General features: G+C 38.9%; 1 protein-coding gene across 4 annotated transcripts in view; it reads left to right on the plus strand.

Annotated features, from left to right (window-relative positions):
• Positions 1–23,887, plus strand: part of LOC122563237 (neuron navigator 1) — a 653,551-nt gene that overhangs the window by 292,598 nt on the left and 337,066 nt on the right. For all 4 annotated transcript variants that reach the window (XM_087973627.1, XM_087973629.1, XM_087973628.1 and 1 more), the window contains one exon: positions 17,188–17,290. In XM_087973627.1, the coding sequence (XP_087829753.1) occupies positions 17,188–17,290 (103 nt within the window). The remainder of the gene's footprint in view (positions 1–17,187; positions 17,291–23,887) is intronic.

Genomic DNA, 23,887 nt, shown 5'->3' on the forward strand with positions numbered 1-23,887 from the left:
TACAAATAGGTGTTTGCCAGATATTACACATGAAGCAATTGAAATCAATTGACTAATATTACTTGATATCTCCTTACTAAATTGTTGAGCTATATCTAAAGCAATTTTTGGTTTTGTTACTTGATAGGAGTTGATCCATTAGGTTTCATATGATCAATGTGCTAAAAACAATGTTTACTCTCTTTAAACATAATTCATTTTTGCCATTCTTTTGACCAATCTGCATCTTAAGTTATAAAGGAGATTTCAAAGCATTCTTTTTATCATGTGCACTACTTCAACTAGATGATTATATATATATACCTTCAAAAAAAAGTTCATATCACATGCTTGAATACTTGCTTTTTATTTAGTGTAGAATTGTCAATAAACAAAAAAAATGTTTTTACCCAAATTCACAATTTTTATCTTGTACAGCAACTGGAAATTTAATCAGGTGTAACACTGTGTGTAAAACTGAATTAGGAAATGGATTAACCATTTAAACGTATTTTTGTAAATCCTTAATTTCCTTGGAATGAACTCAACATTTTTTTAAAATGTTGCTTCATGTCAGACATGGTTTTGCTGTTGTTAAAAGTGAGAATTACTGCACCATAGGGTAGTTTGATTCTATATATTTTTTCAAATTGACTTTGAATATGTATTATAATACAATAAACATTATATTCTACAAGTACATTTTATTGATCCATTCACAATCCAGATATTAATAGCATCACATAATAAAATGACGTTTTGATGATAAATATTCATGTCAAATTAAAATAGCTTTCTGTGTCAGGAAGAAAACCTTCCTTTTATCATATATTATTTCATGATGTTTTGCTATTACATTTTACAAGTTAAAAGGACTCAAGAGTGAAAGGTGACCAAGTTCTGAGTGTGTATATGCATGCATTTGAACAGATTGTGGCCCACATCACTCATTGAATAAACGCAAAGTTATTTTAATTTTGTTTCTTTTCATTCATTCTAAGAAGCTATTGGTGAAATATATTGATCTCATTTCATGCTGTTAGTGAATGTGGAGAGACAAAATAGTTTGAAACATTTATGTGGCAGCTAAGATTGACTGATTAGGTACTGATTTATTATCTCAGCAAGGGATTTCAAGGATTCAGTGTTTAATTTAATGCATGACACTGTAATTTTCCATTTCTCCTATATTATCTTAATTGCCATGCACATGGCTGAAATATGGACCTCCCATTAAAAGGTTCATAACACATTAAGGATTGATAATGTACAATTGCAACATTGCCACTGCATTTAAATGACTGTGGGTTTTTTTGTGTCTGAATTCAACTGTGAGCATTGTTAGAATATTTTGTATTCTGCACATTGCATAAACTAGATTACTCCAGGTACCTAAGTTAGTTACATTTGCTCTAACTTCAAACCAGCAACTAATATATGGCTTGATATGTTTAACACAAGTCAAACATTAATTCTTGTAGTAAATAGAGTTTAAAGTGGAATCATAACAAAACTATAATTTGAAACATTAGAGGAGGAGGAGACAGAAGTTCGGGTTCATGAACATTTAAAACATCCTATAGCTGAAGAATAAAATATTTGAGCTAACTTCCTATTTATGGCTAATGGACACCAATCCACAAAATTACTAAATACCTTGAATATAAACACCTGATGAAGGAGCGTCGCTCCGAAAGCTAGTGTGCTTCCAATTATACATATGACTATAACCTGGTGTTGTGTGATTTTTAACTTTGAATATAAACCATTATTAAAGTCAGTACTGATTGCAACACTCTATCTTGACTGCCTAAAACAAAACACATGCAATATATAAATCTAATTTCACGCTTTTATGAAAATGCATAATGTTCTCTGTGCCATATGAGGAAGGCCACAGGTTCACCTAGACTTAATGGAGCTCAGTTGACCAGTGTCATTGGCTTTGAATCCCAGGGAAAGAAATGAGAAATGCCAGTTCAGCATGGTGAGAAGGGCTTGATTGCAAAATTGTGTGAATTTTTGTTTGGGAGTAACCACTGATCAAAGGCCAGAAAAGTGTGCACAGACTGGTGAGACAACCAAACTGAGAAGTTTACATTTGTACTGCTGCAATATTTCTCTGCCCAACCGAAAGCAACATATATTGATAGTGCTCTGGTAGCCAACTGTTTACCTCCGTTAACACATTATGTATTGAGGAGGAGACAGGAGAAAATGGGAAAAATTCCTCTTCTAAAATAGAAATGGAGATGGAGAGCATGCTCTTTTTGCAGTTATACTGGAGTAAAGTAGTTTTTAAAATCTGTCAATGCAATGCATTTATAGTTTTGATTACAGCATAGTTCAAGTATGTAAATTGCTTAATAATATGGCTTTATGCAGAAGAAAATGTAATTACAGTGCAAACATGTTATTGGGCCATGTCTTACTTCCTCTCCCTTCCCCCTTTCAAGTTATTCAATACATAAAGTCCTTTTTGTATCTTCATTTTCCTTCCTTTGTACTCTCTGGGGCATCCACCCTTGAGTTCAACAATATGAGTGGATAATCCCAGGCTTCGTTATGGGTTTTACCAATCCAATTCCATCACAGAATAGCAGTGAAAAGTGACTTGAGATGTTATGTTGACAATTTTTTCTCACCTGCTCTAATTTTGTACCTTACACACACATTAGATCCCACACAGTGCATTGTATGTCACAAATCTGCAGCCTGAGTCATTTATTGTGTACTAGTCTGCTGAGGAATAGCTATTTTTAAGCAAACTTGTTTTCAGGATTCCACAAATGGTTCGTTCTTCTGAGCGGAGAAGTCAACATGAACCTCTTCAAGAAAGGAGTGAGGTAGTGAAACTGTAGCTTTGCAGTTCGATTCCTGCTTCAAATTTAGAAGATTGTAGAGTCAAAACCTACTTATATACTTGAGATTAAAATCTACATTAATACTTCAGCACAGAATGCAGCAATGCTGGAGGTGCCATTCTTTGGCTGAGACATTTAGCTCTGACTCTGTCTGTCCTCTCAAATATAAAACATCCCATGACATTATTTTTGAATAATGTCAGGGGAGTTCCCTCATTGTTGTGGCCAATAATTACATCTCAATCAACATCATAAAAAAACAGATTAACCGGTTGTTATCAAATCAGTGCATTGGTGAACTTGATGTGTGTAAATACAGAACTTCTGGATGACAATTGGGATGCCCAGTCAACTGGCTGTAAAGTGTCTTGGGACAACCAGAGGTTGTGAAAGATGCTACGTAAATGCATGTCTTTCTTTGAAAGATGCTTTATGTGGAAAAAATGGAAAACATTATTATTTTTAAGAAATGGTTTAATGCAAGATAATACTCATTTGGGCAGTTTGGAATCATAAAAAGCCTTACAATGTGGAAGCAGGCCATTCTGCCCATTGAGTATACACTTACCCTCCAAAGAGCAGCCTATCCATACCCATCCCCATTCCCCTACCCTATCCCTTGGGATAGATAGAAATTCTTTATGTAATACTAAAAAAAATGCTTTATATATTGCTTGCAACAAGGTACAGGCTAACAGAATGGACGTGCAAGTGGTAAACAGAATTAAAAACAGAAAATGTCAGATGGCAAATTTGACAGAAGGGATCATGGGAGGCAATATAGATCTAGTGGAAAAGTTGTGAAGGGATTTCAGGAACATGGGGTCTCTGGGGTGCATGTGCATCAATCTTTGAAGATGGCAGCACATATTGAGAGTTGTCAGCAAAACTCTGGGCTTCATAAATAGACACACTGAGTACAAAAAAGTGGAATACATGCTGAACTTTTATTAAGTGTAAGTTAGTCTTCACTTACAGTTTTGTGTCCAGCTCCGATCCTAACATTTTAGAAAGTACGTGAAGGCCCTTCAAAGGGTGTGAAAATGTACCACAATGGCTTGAGGGATGGTTGTAATAGGTGTGGGCATTCAGTTACAAGTTTACATTAGAAAGGCCAGGGTTGCTCATCTCGGAGCAAAGAAGATTGACAAGGTTTTAAAGAGGTATTCAAGATTGTCATAGGCTTGGACAAGGAAGGACTCTTCTTGTCATCTGATGGTAGAAAGACAAAATGACATAATGTTTTTCAAGATGTTGGGAAAGAGATGTGGTGGGGGCAAGTGGGAGACACATTTTACAGTGGTAATGACTTGGAATATGTTAATTGTGAGGGTGGAGGAAGTGGAAATAATGATTTTTAAATGAAATTGAATGGGTCCATAAAGGAAATAAACCTGCTAGGCTCTGGGGATTGAGCAAAGAGTGGGTCTGTAGGGGAGATGGACTACATTTACAGAACTGAATGTCCTCCCTCTACGCTATAAATGACCCTGACACTAGAAATGACTATGATATGCCAACTTATGAAAGACCATTTCTCCCATGCCTTTTCTAATAACCCATTCATAAGGAATGTGATTGTAATTCCATTACACTTATTGTGTGAAGGAAATCTTCCCCCATTATTTGAAAGTTCTTGGTTTACAACTGCTGTTAGCTGTGTGTGTGCAGCCTTTATTCTCACAGTTCTAGAATATCATTACACCAGATGGTAGTTATTGAAATGTAAAAGACTGCAAATGTTTGAATTGAAATCTTCACGCAATCAACTCTATTGAGAAGCAGGCTGATTTGCAGCTTTGTGTTTCTGATTGAGATATCCTATGGATTTCTACAAGTAAAAGTGAATGTACAGTTGACCTTAGAGGCTACATGCTTATTATCTACTCCATACTTAATGTGAGTAATGTTACTCACTTAAATAAATTGTAGAGTTGAACTAGAACAACTATAATACAAAAAAACAACTGACCCATTACAGCATTTTATAATCGATTGAGGCAAAAATCCAGAAATGATCCCCTGTGTAAAATTGAACAGATTTTTGGCTGTTCTCTGCTTGCAGCTGGAAAGTTGCATGCAGCTGAAAATACAGGAATTTGTTTCTACTTCAGTCTAACATTAGACAACTAGAAAATTGAGTTCGCATTGGTCGACACTTGAGACGTATTTTAAATGTAGAAAGTCCAATTATTTTGCAAACAAAATGTTCTTCACTCAGATCTGTCATTTCTAAAATTTTTAGTATAAATACTTATGAATAACAATATTGATAGCTAATAATTATTCATGAATGCAGACAATGTTCACTAATAAAATTGTATGATTCTGAAATACTCGAGTGAAATTGAAAGGGATGAAATTGTTTTCACAATGTAGGAATCACAGGCTTATTTTCAACTCATGTTGAGCTTATACAATTGAAGTACTCTGCAAAAACTTCTCAAATAACCTGAATTATGCACTCATGTTATGAATATGATCTCATTCTGCATCAAGATTTCCTCTTGAGAAAGCAGATGATACACAGAGCTTGTTGGGAGGTACAAAACAGGATGTATAATATTTCTGGAGCACTAGATGAATAATTTTTTCATACATTAGCTCTTGCCCAATACATCCTCACACGTCATTAGAAGGACAGTATTGATTTGTATTTACTTTACCTTGATTCTTGATGTCCTCATATATTCATGATCATCATTAATATTTTTGATATACTTTGTCTGTTTTCAAATTGCTGTTATAGACATTAATATTTATTGCTAAACAAGTACTTTTTTATATTAGAACCTTCTATAAAGAGCTTAGTTCTCCAAAGTTGTAATTCACTTCACAAAAGGGCATTAACCCAAGTAACTGGAAGTAAGTTGGTTTCTTCTGAATTAAGGCTTTCAAATATACTTTTTTAAAAGACACTGACAATATTGTGTCAGGGTTGTTTAAATCTCAAGGCTGTACTTCTGACAATGTAAAGATGATACTTGTATAACAGTGCCAGAAAATTAAATGCATCACACCGAATTTAAAAAAATCACAAATATGGTGAAATATTCCAACTATATAATGGAGGGCGTCAATATACTTTACTGTGATTATATTGGAAGTCAGTCCCTTGAGCTCAGATGGTATGTTTGCTCAAGAGCTGTGATATCTTACGCTATGACGAGTTGAAATCTCAGTTCAACCCAGGTGGCAGGGTAAAGCTGGTCTGATTCCATGATTTTATTTGTTGGGGTAGGTATTTGTTTAGCTGTTTTATCAGAAGACATTACATTATTACTTAAAATTCACAATAAAAACATTGATTTGCCAGCAATAAAAAATTAAATATAAGTGACAATCACTTGGAACGCCCTCATCCCTATCCCTCATGAACATCGAATTGGTAAAAAATGTCCTTGGACTTCAGGCGATATTACTAATGTCTGAACTCTAATTGCTAGTTGGCAACTACAGTACAACTATAGAAAGAACCATTTAGAGTAATGCCAATTACATTAAACAAACAGCAGCTCTCTATCATCAGCATAGGAAATCTTGTGGCAAGTATTTTTAAATGGTTATGGTTCATAGAGACTTTCTAATCCAGTTATGTCAAAAGTCATAAAGTACTCATGGAGGACAGATTTTTGCAATTAAATTTTAAAATTGATAAATGAATGAACTTGAAGTAAACATTTGCATGTCTGCAGTGAATTGACAAGCAGCCTTCCAGTCAAAGGAAATACTCACTGAATAAAAAGCTGAAACTCACATTTATTATTTGTATTTTGAAGAGTTAGACATCTACAGTGCCCAGTCATAAGTCTTCCTCATTAGTCATAATTATGGAACAATATTAAACTGAAAAAGATGCTGTCAAAGCAAATAGAGATTTGAATTATAAGGTAAGTAACTGCAGCAATGAATAAATAGCTTGGCAACATTGTCTGCTTGTTGTTTAATTTGTATACTGCACACAAGAAGTTGGCCTGTATCTCCCTTGGTGAACAAGTGATCTTGGTGTCAGTCTAACAGAGTAAGTATTTATATATAGTTCTGGAAAACGGAATTTCTTACATTTTGCAATGATTGAAATGTGATTCAAACTTAGGGTACATTATCTAATTTCAGCTAGATTCTAGTGCCATTGAACACATTTAAAAAGAAATATTATGTTGGTATTAGTCCATCTGTACTGTTCATGCTATCCTTGTACCATAATGCTTCTCTTCGCTGACATGCATTGGGTTCTATTCCATCAACTCATTGGGCAGAATATTCTCAGTCCCCTGAATATCATGGAGTTTGCAGAGAAAGTTAAGAAATTAGGATAAAATTGGTACTAATGAGATTCTTGGCATTGAGAGAGAAAATTCCATTCTCCAACTAAGTGTTTAACGCTGAGGCGAGAATATCGTTAATGAGCAGCAAGAACCTTGTTTGAATCAATTTGCAAGTATTATCATATCATTATTACTTAATTTCATCTTATTAATATGCAGTTTCCAATTCTCTCACTCACCGAATAGAAACTAGACAGTGACAATCAGAGCAGGTATCTAAACAGTCTAGCTCAATGCTTGCTCCTCCAAGCCCCAGTTTTGGACAGTGGCCACTAACATCTCAGGGCACACTCCGTGGGGGTGATTGTCATCATCCTGCCTCAACAAATGTTGGCATTGGACACGTCCCTGCCCCACCACATCCTTATGGCACCCTGTCAGACATACCTTCAAACCTTTTCTGCACTTCAATACTGAATTTTAGGCATCTTTCAATAGAATGCTGCTGCGAGGACACTTTATGCTCCAGCTGATGGATTCGCCCACGATACATCTCTGAACTCCTCACGGGCTCTCTTCACTATTACTCATTTGGTATTTATGTTAATCTTCGCAGCATCTCTGTCTCGCTTTGCCTTGTCTTTTTATGCTTTGATGCCTCAGTCTGAGCTGAAAGGCCCACAGTACTCCTGTCACCACAGACAAAAGCCAGGCAGCTTTTCATGATTGCCAGCAATGATCAATCAAAGGGATGGATATGTTGCTCTTTGACACTGTGCTACGTCTATCTCACACCTGTACCATGTAACAGAAGCAGATGGAGCAAATACATTGCATGTGCTTCAACTGAATCTTCATGTCTCAAAGTCTTCAGAATGTTGCCCTCATTCAACTCAAATCTTCAGCCAGGGGTATCTGGAATAATAGGTCAAGGGCAGCATTCAACATCTGTCCAGGGGCATGGACATGGTCAAAGCATGTCACAACAATCTGAGGAGTGAACTCCAGTAAATGCTGTAGGTTCAGTCTGGGACTCGGCTTAAGTTAGTCGGGGAGCTTCAAGCAGGTCAGTCACGGGTCCAGTCAGTCATGAATCAACAGTGTCTGTCCAAGTCAGTCAAGGGTATGACCACAGTCAGAGAGTAGGTTTTGTCTACTAAAGGTCAGTTTATCAGGAGCCACTGCTGTGGTAGGAAAGCTGGAAGAGCCTGGGTATTGGAAGCAGCATTTTGGGATGCAGAGGGGACCATGATTGTGACGGTTGTTAGATCTCTCAAAACATTTCAAGAAGGTAGCCCGGTCCCTAACTTTGCTAGTTGATTTAAGCAATTGTAGAGTGAATATTCCTGGAGAGAATTAGCTGGTCAGCTGATTTAGTTTTAAACAAAACAGAATTTATTTGCAAAATTATGGAACGAAACACAAAGCACATAAAATATAATACCGGATAACTTACTCTATCCAAAAATCTGACAGGCTATCCCGACTTAATGATACTGTTCCAAAATACTTGCAATGATCCCCAGAAATGTCCCTTGGCACAAAAGGTAAAATCAAACAAAGGCGTACAGATTTTAAGGCAGAGGAGAGAGTTCAGCAGCCTTTTTTTACACATCCCCTGCTGTAACAAAGGCTAGCTACACAGCTAGCTAGCTACTCCCCTTTGATTATGCCGGTTTTTTTGTTAAGAAATGAACATGGTGCAAATAGCATTGGTGGAGTCCTTGAACTTTTGAGTTGGTTTGTCCAGTAATTCATACAAACTGGACCTATTCATTACCCCTTCCCCTGTTCAACATGCACTGTCCATCAACACTTGGCTGAAGCCGAGCCTTGGTGAGATGACTTACCTTGGTTTTGACAGACCCATTGTTGATTTTTCTTCCTCCCAAGCCTCCTTTAGTACCAATAGTGTCTACCGATCTCAGCAGTGCCACAAAACTATGGATTGATCTTCTTCCAGAGAGAGCACCAGACCTCTCACCTGGTAATAATCAAAGTTTGGATTAGTGGTGCTGGAAGAGCACAGCAGTTCAGGCAGCATCCGAGGAGCAGTAAAATCGACCTTTCGGGCAAAAGCCCTTCATCAGGAATACAGGCAGAGAGCCTGAAGGGTGGAGAGATAAGTGAGAGAAGGGTGGGGGTGGGGAGAGGCCTCTTGACTGAAAAATGAAAGCCAGAAGACCACCCTGAGTGTAAAATCCAGCCCAAGAGTAAGGCAACTTTCAGTTTGACAGAAAACTTCAACTGATTCATCGATGTTCTTCAGAAAATGGAACCTGCTGCCTCTACTAGTCTGTTTGCACGTGACTAGTTCATTGTTAAAGATTGATTCAATGCGCTGAATCTTCATGTTTTTAGGCCATGCATTGCCTTTGGAGAGTTTCATGGATGATTTGGTGGGTAAGCCTCTGCTGCTCATCTTATTCATTATGATCAGCGCAATATGATACCTCCTCTCATGCAACCATGTGCCATGACGGGTGGAATTGCCAGCTGCTGTGTGTGTATGAGTATATGATCGTGCATGGGTGCAAACTTCCCTTGAAGGCAAAGGTTCATTTTACCGATGTGTTTAACAGGAGAGTCCACACACATTCAGGGGTAGGTGATGACAAAATCTCAACTACCATCCAGGCTCCGCTTCATTGCACAAAAATGTACACTCTGATCCACAGACCAAAAATATAATTAAGTCTAGGGTGTAGGTTTGCTCCTGAGCTGTAGGTTTGATATCCAGACGTTTCGTTACCTGGCTAGGTAACATCATCAGTGGCGACCTTCAAGTGAAGCAAAGCTGTTGTTTCCTGCTTTCTATTTATATCTTTCTTCTGGATGGGGTTCCTGGGGTTTGTGGTGATGTCATTTCCTGTTCGTTTTCTAAGGGGTTGATAGATGGCATCTAGGTCTATGTGTTTGTTTATGGCATTGTGGTTGGACCAAATACTTAACTACACCAGCAACCATCCCAACACACACAAATGAAGCTGTATCAGAATACTATTCCAACAAGCCACCACACACTGCAGCACAGACGAACTACAAAGAACAGAGGAGAACCACCTATACAACGTATTCAAGCAGAACGGATACTCAAAACAAAATACAGTGCGCAGATTCCTCAAGAACAAATCACGACAAGCAGACCAAACACAGCCAGAAACCCTAACCACCTTACCATACATCAAAGAAGTTTCAGAAATGACAGCCAAACTACTAAGACCCCTCGGAATCCTAGTAGCACACAAACCCACCAACACTCTCAAACAAAAACTAACAAACTTAAAAGACCCAGTACATCCCATGGACAAAACCAACGTCATCTACAAAATTCCATGCAAGGACTGCCACAAACACTACGTAGGACAAACAGGAAGAAAGTTAGCCATCAGGATACACGAACACCAGCTGGCCACAAAAAGACACGACCCTCTCTCCCTCGTAGCCCTACACACGGTTGAAAAAAGCCACCATTTCGACTGGGACAACACATCTATCTTGGGACAGGCTAAGCAAAGGCATGCCAGAGAATTCCTAGAGGCTGACACTCCAACCACAACACCATAAACAAACACATAGACCTAGATGCCATCTATCAACCCCTCAGAAAATGAACAGGAAATGACATCACCACAAACCCCAGGAACCCCATCCAGGAGAAAGATATAAATAGAAAGCAGGAGACAACCGCTTCGCTTCACTTGGAGGTCGCCACTGATGATGTTACCTAGCCAGGTAACGAAACATCTGGATATCAAACCTACAGCTCAGCGAGCAAACCTACACCCTAAATCTCAACCTGAGCTACAAACCTTGCATAATTAAGTCTGCTCCACCCTGAAGCTGTTGGCAGCTACTGTTCTTCCTTGCTGCACAGCTGAGGTTTGGTGGAGGATGATATGAAATCCAGTTTGTGCTTTTGAGAGTTCCTGGTTCTGCCTGCTAGTTAAGATTCGCTCCGCCATCCCCCACCGTATTCTACTTCTGTTTTGTGTTGCTGTTCCTATCAAGACCATCAGCGTTCAGGCTTGTCATATCCCTAGTCCATCCTCTTCACTAATGGATAATATCCTCTACTTTCTCGCCAAGTCGTTCACTGAGCTCATTGCCATGCTGTGAAGTCCTAGAGATCTTCAGCAATGAAGAAGATCCTCCAACTCATCACATCTGTGCTGGTCCTAATCCCATTTTTCAGTATTTGGTCATTCGCCTTGTATACCTTGTCATCACAAGTACACATCTAAAAATTTCTGAAATGTTATGAGGGTTTCTGCCTCCACTACCCTTCCAGGTAGTGAATTCCAGATTCCCACCACCGTCTGGATGAAAAAGCTTTTCCTTGCACCTCATCTCCAACCCTTTTGCGTCTTGCCTTAACTCTATGCCCCTTATTCATTGATCCTTCCATGAAGGGAGATGTTTCTTCCTGTAGACCTGATTTATGTTCAACATAATTTTAGATATCTCAATTGTGACCCCTCTCTGCCCAAGGAGAACAACTCCAGTCTACCCACTCTCTTTTTATAACTGAAATTCTGCAGCCTAGGCAGCATCCTGGTAAATCTGCTCTGTATCCTCCAACCACAAACCTTCTATTGTAACCAGAGTGGTGATGATTTGATAAACCCCATCCATTCTAAGATGTGTCAGATTCCACCACAATTTCAAGTTGCAAATAAATCCACCCCACTCTGCAGACAAAAACAAATCTTACTCTGCTCACTATGAACTTGTTGGCAATCATTTTTTCTTTATTGTACAATTGAAGTTTGTTCAAAGGTGGAGTGTTCCCCTGATCATAAATACCCAAACATCCAGTACTACCATAGCCCACTCTACAAATTGACTTGTGAGGGCACACACAGACTGATTTCTCCATAGCTCCCTTACTGATCTATCTGTGATCCCTGGACTGATTGGATTTGACCTGCAAGAGTCAGGTCCTTGAACCTGGATGCACCAAGTGCCTAATTGCCTATGGTATACCTCCTGGACTGCAATTGAATGAGGCACTTTATTGGGTGTTGTGGCAATCCATGATGAACTATTGTCCCCTTACAGTCCACTAAAGTCTTTAACTTTCATACATGGCCAAATATGACCATTTGTTTGAAGCACATTCCGTGTATTTGCCAGGTAAGTTCCTCATGTGACATTGAGGTAGCATGGTGTCATATAGAAACAAGTCCACCCCCTTGACTATTGAGTACTAACCACCATGACAAATGCCTAGCTTTCTGGTTGCACTAAAAAGTCGAGCAAGACTGAAGTATTGTGAGCCTGTAAATTCTAGTGATGTGCTAAATGGCAAGGTAAGCCAGAGATGTCATGAGCATTCAAAAGTACAGAGTATGTGATTACTACAAAATCAAGCTAAAAGCTAAGGAATACAGTCCTTGCAGGCGCAAGAGAAGCTTATGAGTCTCTACGTGCAGAGTGACCTGACGGGAGCATTGCAATGTAAGGGGTCTGTGAGCTCCAGTGTACAATGATGAATAAATGGTGCATCATATGTTGGTCTGAGATTGACTATGTAGTGAGATGTTGGTGATTGGAAGTTAAGGTAGAGAGGCAAACAGCAAAGTGCTTCTGCTAGGTAACTGCTCTGACTTTCACAACAGGAATTGGTGCCATCTAGTTTTTCAGCAATGCATGGGAGAATCATGAACTATATGTGCACGCAAGATGAGATTAGCTAATAATGAGATGCAAATCATAGAAATAAGGTAGTCACTGCTTATTAGCAAGATTCAAAACTTGGCATTGACACTGGATGGCACATAGGGCAGCAGAGTGGCGAGCATTGCAGCCTCACGGTGGCAGGGATCCGGGTTCGATTCTACCCTCGGGCGGCTATATAGAGTTTGCACATTCTCCCCGTGTCTGTGTGGGTTTCTTCTGGATGCTCTGTTTTCCTCCCACAGTCCAAACCTGTGCAGGTTAGATAGATTGGCCATGCTAAATTGCCCATAGTGTCCAGGAATGTGAGGTTACAGGGATAGGGTTGGGTGTGGACTCGATGGGCCAAATAGCCTCCTTCCACTCTGTCGGGAATCTGTGATCTATGATACCTGAAGGGGAAAATTGGAATTTGTCTTCTTGGCATCAAGACTCAAAGTTTTTCACTCTTGCTGCACTTTCCAAACTTCTTTGCCCTTGCCCATGCCACTGGGAAAATTTCTACCCAGCATCTGTTTAAATAGCTTAGCAAGTGATTGATTAACACAGAATAAATCATTGTGAAGAAGTAATCATTTTTCAGGATCAGACAACAAATGCATTTCATAATGTTGCATCTGCGAACAATAACATACAGCTGAGGATAGAATAGAGGGAACCAGTTTGGAAGCAGTCTGAAGAGTAATGAAGGAGCATTTCGATATAAGTGGCAAAAGAATGAATGCCGTTTTGCCAGTGACCAGATTCTTGCAGCAGCTGAGGGAGATATTTGCTTGTTTTCAGATATTCTGAGTTAACTGTACTCATGTGCAGTTGCTTAAAATAGTTATGTTGTCTTATAATGTACATTAGCCATACTTCACTCACGATTTGAAGGATGATCACAAAAGATGAATGCTGCAGTCATCTTTTTCCACTGCAGATGCATAGCCATTTTTGATTGCTACACTCTGTAATTGGCTTTATCATCGTGTTATGCCCTGAACCATGAAAAATAACAAAATTGAACATGAAGCATTCCCAATGCTTTCTCGCAAACCTTCATATGGGATATGTGGTAGGTTAGAGAAAGTGAGGACTGCAGATGCTGGAGATCAGAGCTGAAAATGTGTTGCTGGAAAAGCGCAGCAGGTCAGGCAGCATCCAGGGAACAGGAGAATCGACGTTTCGGGCATAAGCCCTTCTTCAGGAATGACATTCCTGAAGAAGGGCTTATGCCCGAAACGTCGATTCTCCTGTTCCCTGGATGCTGTCTGACCTGCTGTGCTTTTCCAGCAACACATTTTCAGCATATGTGGTAGGTTACTCCACTATCATTGGTTGAGTTAGATTTCTTTCTTCATCACTTCTTTATTTATTAATCCATACTGACCCAGTGTCCTTTAATAGTCTGAATTACTTTTCCTAAAAGTTAACCCATGAGCAAATTAAGCTGACCGACCTTTAAATGCCAAGTTTATTCCTGTCTTTTTGTCGCAAAGGTACAACATTTACAATCTTGCTGTCCTTTATTTAAGGACAGTAGAGAGCTCGCAGACAGAGGAGGATGCCCAAATTAATCTGGCGGCACGATGGGTCAGTGCTTAGCACTGCTGCCTCACAGTCCCAGGGACCTGGGCTCAGTTCCACTCTCGGGCGACTGTCTGTGTAGAGTTTGCACATCTGGGTGCTTCATTTTCTTCCCACGGTCCACAGGTGTGCAAGTTGGTGGATTGGCCATGCTAAATTGCCCATAGTGTCCAGGGATGTGCTGGTTAGGCCGATTAGCTATCCTAAATGTAGGATTACAGGGATAGGCTAGGAGGGTGGGTCTGGGTGGGGTGCTCTTTGGAGGGTTGGTTTGGACCCGATGGGCCAAATGACCTGCTTCCACATTGGAGGGAATCTATGATCCTTGTCCCTATAGCTGCTCTTTGGCAATGTTCAAGAACAGTTCAGTTGCCTAATATCCACAGATGGCATGGAGGATGCAGCTTTAATGAGGCGTGAATGGCTGTAATTGTGAAACACAAGGACAACAGGAAATGAAAAGTGAGATACTTGGGCCAGCAAACAGATACTGAACACACCTCACTTGAGAGAAGAGAAACAACATGATTGCATGCAGTTCTTTGAGCTCTTGCATTACGCTACGTGTTGAGATGAGCAGTACAGGGCAATCATTTCCTGCCTCTGCCACCTGAAGATTCACCTTTTAAGGAGCAGATATTGACAAATTTGTCCATGCTTCCCTTATCTTTTGAAATCCAGTATGGATGGAAAATCAAGTTCTGTACTCAAACATTTTCTGAGAATGTGCTCTTCAGTAAGTGAGACTCCAAACCAGGATTGCAGTGTGAGATAACATGTGCACTATAGCAATCTAATTAAAAGAAGGTAATCCAAGAATACAGAATTGATTGGCAGATAAAGAGCAACTGATCTGCCAAGCCTGCCTGAACAACATGGTGGCCAAAGTATCCTAAACCCCATTCCCCATGTTTAAACACACCTTCCCATATATATTTAAGCACACATAAACATTTTAAGCATATATTCTGAGTGTACAACACAGCTGTGTGTACATCATAAGAACTTTATTGAAATGAAGTTTAAAAAAAATCTACCAACAGTATGTGTCCCTCATGGTAGATATAATGTGACTACAGCAGACTAGAACATTCACAGATGATTGCATTTCTATCCAAGCAGCATAGCTACGCTATATAAACTGAACTGTCCTGACACATGAGGAATATTCAAAGTTATATCCTGATAATTTCTAAATCAGAGGGATGAAATTGATTTAAAAGTGCTTATTTCAAACCTATTTCCTTGAAAACAGTAAATTGAAATATTGTAAACATAAATAGTCTGTTATTCATCAACTGTGTACAAGATGCATCACATTGGAAATATTTTTCGATCACCAGCTGAAACCAATGCCGTGTGCAGTGTTCATATGTATTGCTTTTTTAAAACAAAACCTGGAATATTGTGACGAGATTATTAAACAGAGAACTTCAGTCTCATTAGTGGAGAATTTAAATCAAGTTACTTTGTACAATCTCATCCGTTTCTTTGTATTTTGCTTATAATACAACAGAGGACATCATAGTGATTATTGTCTTGAAGGAGCTATTGAATATCCTGGGAATCTGAAACTCCATTGGTGGAGATGCAGAGATTACTTTGAACCACTTGTATGAATTAATTCAGCTCTCTCAGTCTTTGATCTTTCAACTTCATTACCTCCTGTAATCTCATCACCAATTGTTATTCAAACAACCATTCACAAGATTAACTGAAGTAGACAACAGAGGGATGTTGCTGTCATTCATAATTTCTTGCTAATAACTGTGTATTTTAAATTTATGCTTCGAACTTAAAATGTTCCTTCTGTTTAGATTGCCTTGATATGTACCCTCCTGTCATTTTGGAAAATATAATACTTACACTGCCTCCTTTTGGTGATATTTTATCTTTTTAAGCTGGCTGCATAATATACCATCTGATTTCATTGTTATAACATGCACAATATTTGTTTTGATGTTCCTCCATCAATATGTAACACTTGTTTGCATTGTATGTAACACAACCATATAGAGGATCTTGTTGGCTGTGGACTTTCATACAACTGCCTGCAACAGTTTAGTGGGGGTGGAATTTATGTAGGGTAAAGTGATGTCATTCTTTCCTCCCAAGAGTTTCATGCTGTGTTTTAGCCAGTAATCAGGCTGGTAACAACCTAAACTCATTCAACTAACACAACTGAATTGATGTAGCAGACTGTCTTTGGCTTCAAGCTTCCCATCCATCTGGTGAGGAGTGAAGAGTTTGGCACTTTTGGCTGCAGGCCCTGACTTACCCCTACGTTTACAATGTCTTTCTTAGTGTAAATAATCGAAAGCAAAATCAAACAACTAGAATCTTATACAATTCCTTACTTTAAATATACAGTAACTGAAGCAGAAAGTCTACAAACTTCTGGTTTCTTTTGTGTTTATTGTTAAATCTGCTGGAATTTCCAAATCATTTGATATTTTAAATCTAATACATAAGCATTAACAATATTCATTCAAATTGGAACTAGGTTTGAGCAAATGTTTTTGATAACCTTTCTTCTTCGTATTCTCTTCCGTTCAGTCCTGATGCAATACTATCTAATTTAAAGTTTTTTTGGGGGGGGGATATGAAAAATTGGAGGGAAATGAGTCTATTGGTTGAACTGAAACCAGTTTTGTTAGCTTTCCCACATACACCACACTGGATCATCTTCTTTGCTTCCTTGTGTACGTCTGGCGCCCATTAGACAGAAATGAATGATATTTGGCTAATCTTGACCAATTTCAGAACTGTGTAGAAAAGCAAGGTTGTAATAAATGTAATTGATTTGTTTTCGTTCTTTTGATTAAAAGATCCAGAGACACAGAGAAAACGAACTGTTCAAAATATTGTAGATCTTCGACAGAATCTGGAAGACACCATGTCGAGTTTGAGGGGATCCCAGATAACCCATAGGTATGTCTTTATATCTATGAGCAAATGTCTTACTTATAATGTGAACAAAAGAGAATTGCATGTTGTATGTATATCCATGTAAGGTTATATTTATTTTTGACATCCTTTCTAAGGTTAATAAAGCTTGCAAATTAGTACTGCATTGCCTCATGGTCTGGCAAAGTATTTTCCAAAGCATGCTTGACCTAAAACATGTTATCTTTCGATATTTCAATCACATTTTATTTCCTCAAGTGTTACATGGACATTCACATAATAATGGTGAAATGTTCAATGAGTTTGTCAGTAACTTCACTTAGAAAATAGTGAGGCAACTGATTTTTGTTCTTCAGAATGTGCACGTGCCTATTTATTTTTTCTCTCTTTGAGGAGGACAATACTTCAATATTGCTAAATTTACTTGTAGTTACCTTCATATCATTTGTGTCTATGAATGTGATCATAGATCACATCTTTTCCTGAGCCCAACCAAGACTGAGATAATCAAAATTCCTCAATCCTCAACCAAGGCAAGGATGGCCACAGACTCTCCCCTTTTTATTGGATTACTAGGTTCACCAGCTAGAAAAGAGGGATTAACTCCAAGGAATCGGAAAAGAGGTAAGATGTTAACTAATGCATTATAACACAGTGGCATAAGAGCTGCCTTTCCACACATTACAACATGGCTTGTTCTGCTACATCTTACAATATAATCTCATGGCAACACTGCTACATCTTACCTTCTTGACTTACCAGACTACCTACCAAATGTAAAGAGGATGAGAACAAGTATGGAATTTCTCGTCACTAGTTTCAAGAAAAGACCGTTGACTGAAATACCTCATGAGTGCGTTTACAATCTGACCCATGACTAGCTAATTCCTTTGTCACTGGCTAATGATACCACTGGTTTTGCTCTTTCTAACAACCACTCTGGTGCAAGATGCTGGTTTCTCTCAGCCAGGCAGCTGTGAATAATTTTGAGTTGATGTCAGTGTTCCCACTCTAAACACCTCTCACCACAGATTAAAATATTGAAACTGATATTTTGGAAGCAATGCCTATTTGCATCTTTAGCAATTCCATCTGAATATTCAAAGAAGGTTTGTAGAGAACAAAATTGACAGTAGCTTGAGTCAGTACAGCAATAAAGTCTATTGACTCAGTTACATTGGAAACCTGCTTAATTTGTTGTTTTTGATGTATGGACATTACCTACTTGTATAGCAAATTATTTGATTATTTTTTTCAAAAGGATCTAAACTTGTCTTATACTTCTGCAAGTATTGTAACTGACTTTAAAATTTTAATCTTCCAATCAGGAAGACAAAATGTAGTTATATTAAATCATGTGATTTGAGACACAAGTGTATTACACAGAAAAATTTCAGTAGTAGTTCAACTGATCAGCCAACACTTCTCCAACAGAAGCTTTAAGCATCTTTAGCATGCCACAAGTATAATAATTTTAAAGGAACAGCATTAAATTTGTTGCCTGTTGGAAATTATTTTGTTTTCCGGATTCAGTGACCAACATCAGTGGCTAGGATGCCCCATTCCACCTCATGCATGATGACATTTTCACTATTTAATCCAATTTGTGACAAAATCATTGCACGTGGAATGCAGTAAATATCTATTCTATATCTTGTGAATTGCTTTAAAGTAACTTTATTCTTTAAATGACTGTTGCCTGCATTCAGAAGAAATGTACGTTGAACATCATAAACATTAAATCATCATTTGCAGACTGAATGATTTTGGTGTCCTTTTACTGTCATAAACTGTCAGCTACCATAGGCTTCATATAACGTTACATGCACTAACATTTTGCAGAAGCAACAAAAATTTAGCTTGTAAACCTTTTTCTTTGTTATTGTCTGTTAATCTGCATGCAGAATGTTTTTAGACAGAAATGGGTTGTGTTAATGTTGTAATAAACGGATTTGCATGTGAGGGATGTCTGCTGCTGTCTTGCATTAATTTGGTCTAAGCGAGGATAATTGGTATCTGATTTTTGGTCATGGGAACTGGCGTTGTGTGAGGCTTATGAATAAGCTGTCAGTGCTCCAATATGACTACATCTGTGCCATTCCCCTCCAAATTTGAAGTGATCTTTAACAAACTAGTACGTATTTAAATCTAAGTAAAGCATTTTTTGTGGTTTTGCAAGATGGGTGCAAGTCAGTCTTAGAATCCTTGAGCTAGATACACTCCTGGGTAAGGAAGGGAATATGGCTTTGGTTCATATTTACTCAACACCCATTGTCATAACTCATATATAAAGAATTGTATGGACAAGTAAATACTAAATCTCTTCATAGTTGGGTGAGGCGTAGCCTAGTTGTTTTATCACTGGACTATTTCTGGGGACTCACATTCAAATTCTACAATGACAGATGGTGAAATTTGAATTCAGTGAAAAAAATCTGGAATTAAATGATTAATGATGACCATGAAATGATTGCCCATTTTGGGAGGAACCCATATGGTTCACTCATGTCCTTTAGGGAAGGACATTGCCGTTATTATGTGGTCCAGGCAGACATGTGACTGCAAACCTCCAGCAAAATGGTTGACTCTTAACTGCCCTAGGATTGAATAATAAGATGTTAACCTGGCCAGTGATACCCACATAAAAAAGAATGAAGAGAGGGGAAACAATTGGGCTACAAAAAGGTAAACACAAACAATACAAAACAAAACAAATCCTCCTGTTCTATCATGTATTCATTTATTCAGATTTTGTCGATGTATTTGACTTGGATAATATTGAATATTTAGATTTACCAAATCTCCATAAAATTAAAATTTAGTTTGCTTCAGTAATTGGTTGTAAGCACACTTTTATTTGCTAAATATAATGGCTTATAATTTAGTCAGAAAATCAAATCAGATAACTCAAAAAAAAGGGGTGAGAAATAAGAAACAGTGGGCAACATGGTGGCTCAGTGGTTAGCACTACTGCCTCACAGCGCCAGAGACCTGGGTTCAATTCCCGCCTCAGGCAACTGTCTGTGTGGAGTTTGCACATTCTCCCCGTGTCTGCGTGGGTTTCCTCCGGGTGCTCCGGTTTCCTACCACTGTCCAAAAATGTGCAGGTTAGGTGAATTGGCCATGCTAAATTACCCGTAGTGTTAGATGAAGGGGGAAATGTAGGAGAATGGGTCTGGGTGGGTTGCTCTTCAGAGGGTCGGTATGGACTTGTTGGGCCAAAGGGCCTGTTTCCACACTGTAAGTAATCTAATCTAATCCTGAAATCGGAATCATTTGTGCTAGTTTTTGTCTATTAGAAATAAGCATGGAGCTGCCGAATGAATGGCACTGTACATTATGTTAGGAAGGGCATTCATATTGTCAAACAGTGTGCAGCAGTGCTTTGCTTTGATACCAGAGTTCTATTTGAGAAAGAGGAGAAAGTGAGGACTGCAGATACTGGAGATCAGAGCTGAAAATGTGGTGCTGGAAAAGCGCAGCAGGTCAGGCAGCATCCAAGGAACAGGAGAATCGACGTTTCGGGCATAAGCCTTCATTCCTGAAGGAGGGCTTATGCCCAAAACGTCGATTCTCCTGTTCCTTGGATGCTGCCTGACCTGCTGCGCTTTTCCAGCAACACATTTTCAGTTCTATTTGAGAAGCAAATGCTCACACAGCTGAATATGTGTTCAACTGCAAGAACGTCCACCCCAACCTCAGCTTTGTTTAAAGCGATCATCAACTGCTTTTAGGTTTGTTTAATTTATTTCTGGCCATTGTATCAACTGAACTAGCGTTTGGTGATTTTTCTTGATTAAAACATGGAAATATTGACCACTGTAGAAAATGGAGTTGGTGTGACAGGTGATGGAATATGCATTGCCTTCAAGGATTCTAAAAAGAAAATCTCCCTAGCCATGTATAAATTAATAGGGAATCCCCTTGAAATTGAGTATGCTGAGGAAAATGAATAGAATGTGTTCACAGTAAGATTCGGTAGAAAGAAGCAAGGAAGAGAGAAGAGCTATCTCTGCCACCATTTTGCTCAATGGAGCTTACAAAATCTCTGTGTTCAATGCAAGCTACCTCCATCCCATTTCTCTTGGCAGAAGTGGAAAGAGCATACAGCTTTGCTGAGATTTCTCTCTCTGTTCAGGATGCCATTGATTCCATGCAGGTCACTTTACAGTCGTTGCATGTATCTGCAGAGTGACTAAGCAAAAGATTTCAACAATGTGGGAAAATGAACAGTTGTCCACTTTGGTGGAAATAATGGAAAAGAATAATAATATTTAAATAGAGGGAGTCTGCAGTATGCTGCAGTAAGGGGTGTCTTTGCACGTGAAAAATAAAAGTTAGTATGCTATAGTAAAGGTGATTACAAAGACAAGTGAAATGTTAACATTTATTGCAAGGGGAATGAAGTATAAAAACAAGGAAGTCTTGTTGTAGTCATATGGGCTTTGGTGAGACCACCTTTGAAGTATTGTGAATAGTTTTGGTCTCCTTAAATGAGCCAGAATATATTTGCATTGGAAGCAGTTCAGAGAAGATTCACAAAGCAGATTTCTGATGAAGATATTGTAGAAGGAGACAGCAATTACAATTTTTTCAGCATCCACCAGTAGCTACCACGTCACCTTCAGAGGGAGAAGAAGCAAGTGATGATCAGCTGAGGAGATGGAGGAGAATGATGAGACCTCCAGTCTACTCACCTCACTGTCATTTTCTTTCACTCTTTTAAACCATGCTCTAGCTAAGGATGTCGCAGTCCAACATCACTGAACTGTGTTGTTTGCTGGATCAGGGTATATGCTGAGAAGGGTGGCAAGCCCATCCTGTGGCTCTTCCAGCTATCGGAATTTTATGCCCTTGGCTCATTTCAAGGAACATGAGACCTGTAGGGTACTGCAATTGTCCCCACATTGTTTTACATTCATCCAATGACAAACCTGCAAAGTTCACCAAAAGAAACGGCTTCCATTCCAATGGTTAACTTACATGTGACCCATGATTTTGGCAATCTGTGCCAAATATCCAGGGAGGGGCCATGAATCTTACACAATTGAAAATTCCGGTTCCTGCCTTGTGCCCTGGACCATTCAGTGAAGGTAGCTGGGAGGCAAAGGCTACCCCCTCCTATATGTCAATGACACTTGAAGAAACCTCATGATATATCAAAGCAGTGAAGTAATTTCTGAAGAATTGTTGTGGTTGTAACATAGAATGCACAGCAACTAATTTAGACATCGTAAGCTCACACGAGCAGCAAACTGATAATATCCAGATTTAGGAGAGTTCACTGCGGAGAGTTCACTGGGGACTAAATATTTTCCCCGCTCACCAGAGAAAGCTTCCTGGTGTTCCCTGGAATAGGGATCTGCTACATTCACCTGAGAGGGTGATAAGATCTCAAATTGATGCCTCATCTGAAAGATGATCAGCTGAAGATACATTACCACATCAGAGCGTAGGAGATCTGTTCTTGTCTCTGGAGGGAGCTTTGAATCGTAACCTTCTTACTTAAATACAAAGTTCCTATCACAGAGTCACACTGACTGTACAAATGGTGTGAGAAAACCCCAGATTAAAGCGACATGAAGATGCAACAATGTCCATATTAACATGAGAGCATTTGTAGAATGACTCATAGGGTTCCTTACTGTAAGAACCCACTGCCTGGAGCAATGTAGCATGCTGTGCACTTTTACAACTGAAGCTGACAAAGCTGGCATGACTTGGATGCACATGATCTGGAGAAGTTACAGCAATTTACATCTGAAGATAAAGGTCATGTCATTGACCAGGAGGGACATCAAAGAGAGCATGACAGAGTGATGCATCACTGAGCATAAGAAGCCAGAGATAACATCATTGAAACCCACTCATGATGAATGAGCTGGTTTTCACTTCAGTTGGATTTTTCTGTTGAAAATTTGGTTGTTAATCTTGGAAGCAATCCTGGTTAAGTGCAAAGAATATGCAAATCTTGTTATTGTTGCATCCTTAGCCTTTGCTGTTGCTTAGTAAATATCTAGTTATTATTCTGATTGATCACTTGATATGTTCAGCAGATTCCACTTTCAAGTATATACACATTATATTTCCTACTGACTATTAGGGAAAACGCAGCAGTCAGTGAGAAGGGAAATTAACACCATATGATGCTAAGGTTAGGTAACTATTAAGGCTTAATCAGCATATCATGTCAGAGTCTTGTGCAGTAAAGCCTCTACAGATAGCCCGGAGGGATCTTCTTTTGATCCTTTCATCATTGCTAATCCTTCTGTGCTTAGAGTTTACGTTGACTGAAGAATTGCCATTGAATGTTTGAACACTTGCTGGGCCAAAGTTAAACAGTGTGTATCAGGGCCTTCTGCAGGTTTCCCAGCAGACCAGTCAAGAGGGAGTGGACATGTGAGCTGCCTGTCGATTATCTTCCAGCCTTGAATAGTTTCCTTGAAAAGTCAGACATAATAGAAACTTCACCAGTGGCTGTGTGGAAATCTGTAATAAAAATCTTGTCAAATTTCCTAATCACATACAATTGCTGTAAAACTCCATCTGGTTCAGTAGTGTTCTATAGGGTGTATCCAATGATGGATGGACAATAAATAACAGTGAAGTAATTTCTGAAGT

This window comes from Chiloscyllium plagiosum, unplaced genomic scaffold (assembly GCF_037043375.1).
Source record: "Chiloscyllium plagiosum isolate Xiang-an unplaced genomic scaffold, Cpla_swu_hap1 HiC_scaffold_26, whole genome shotgun sequence".
NCBI classification, from domain to species: domain Eukaryota; kingdom Metazoa; phylum Chordata; class Chondrichthyes; order Orectolobiformes; family Hemiscylliidae; genus Chiloscyllium; species Chiloscyllium plagiosum.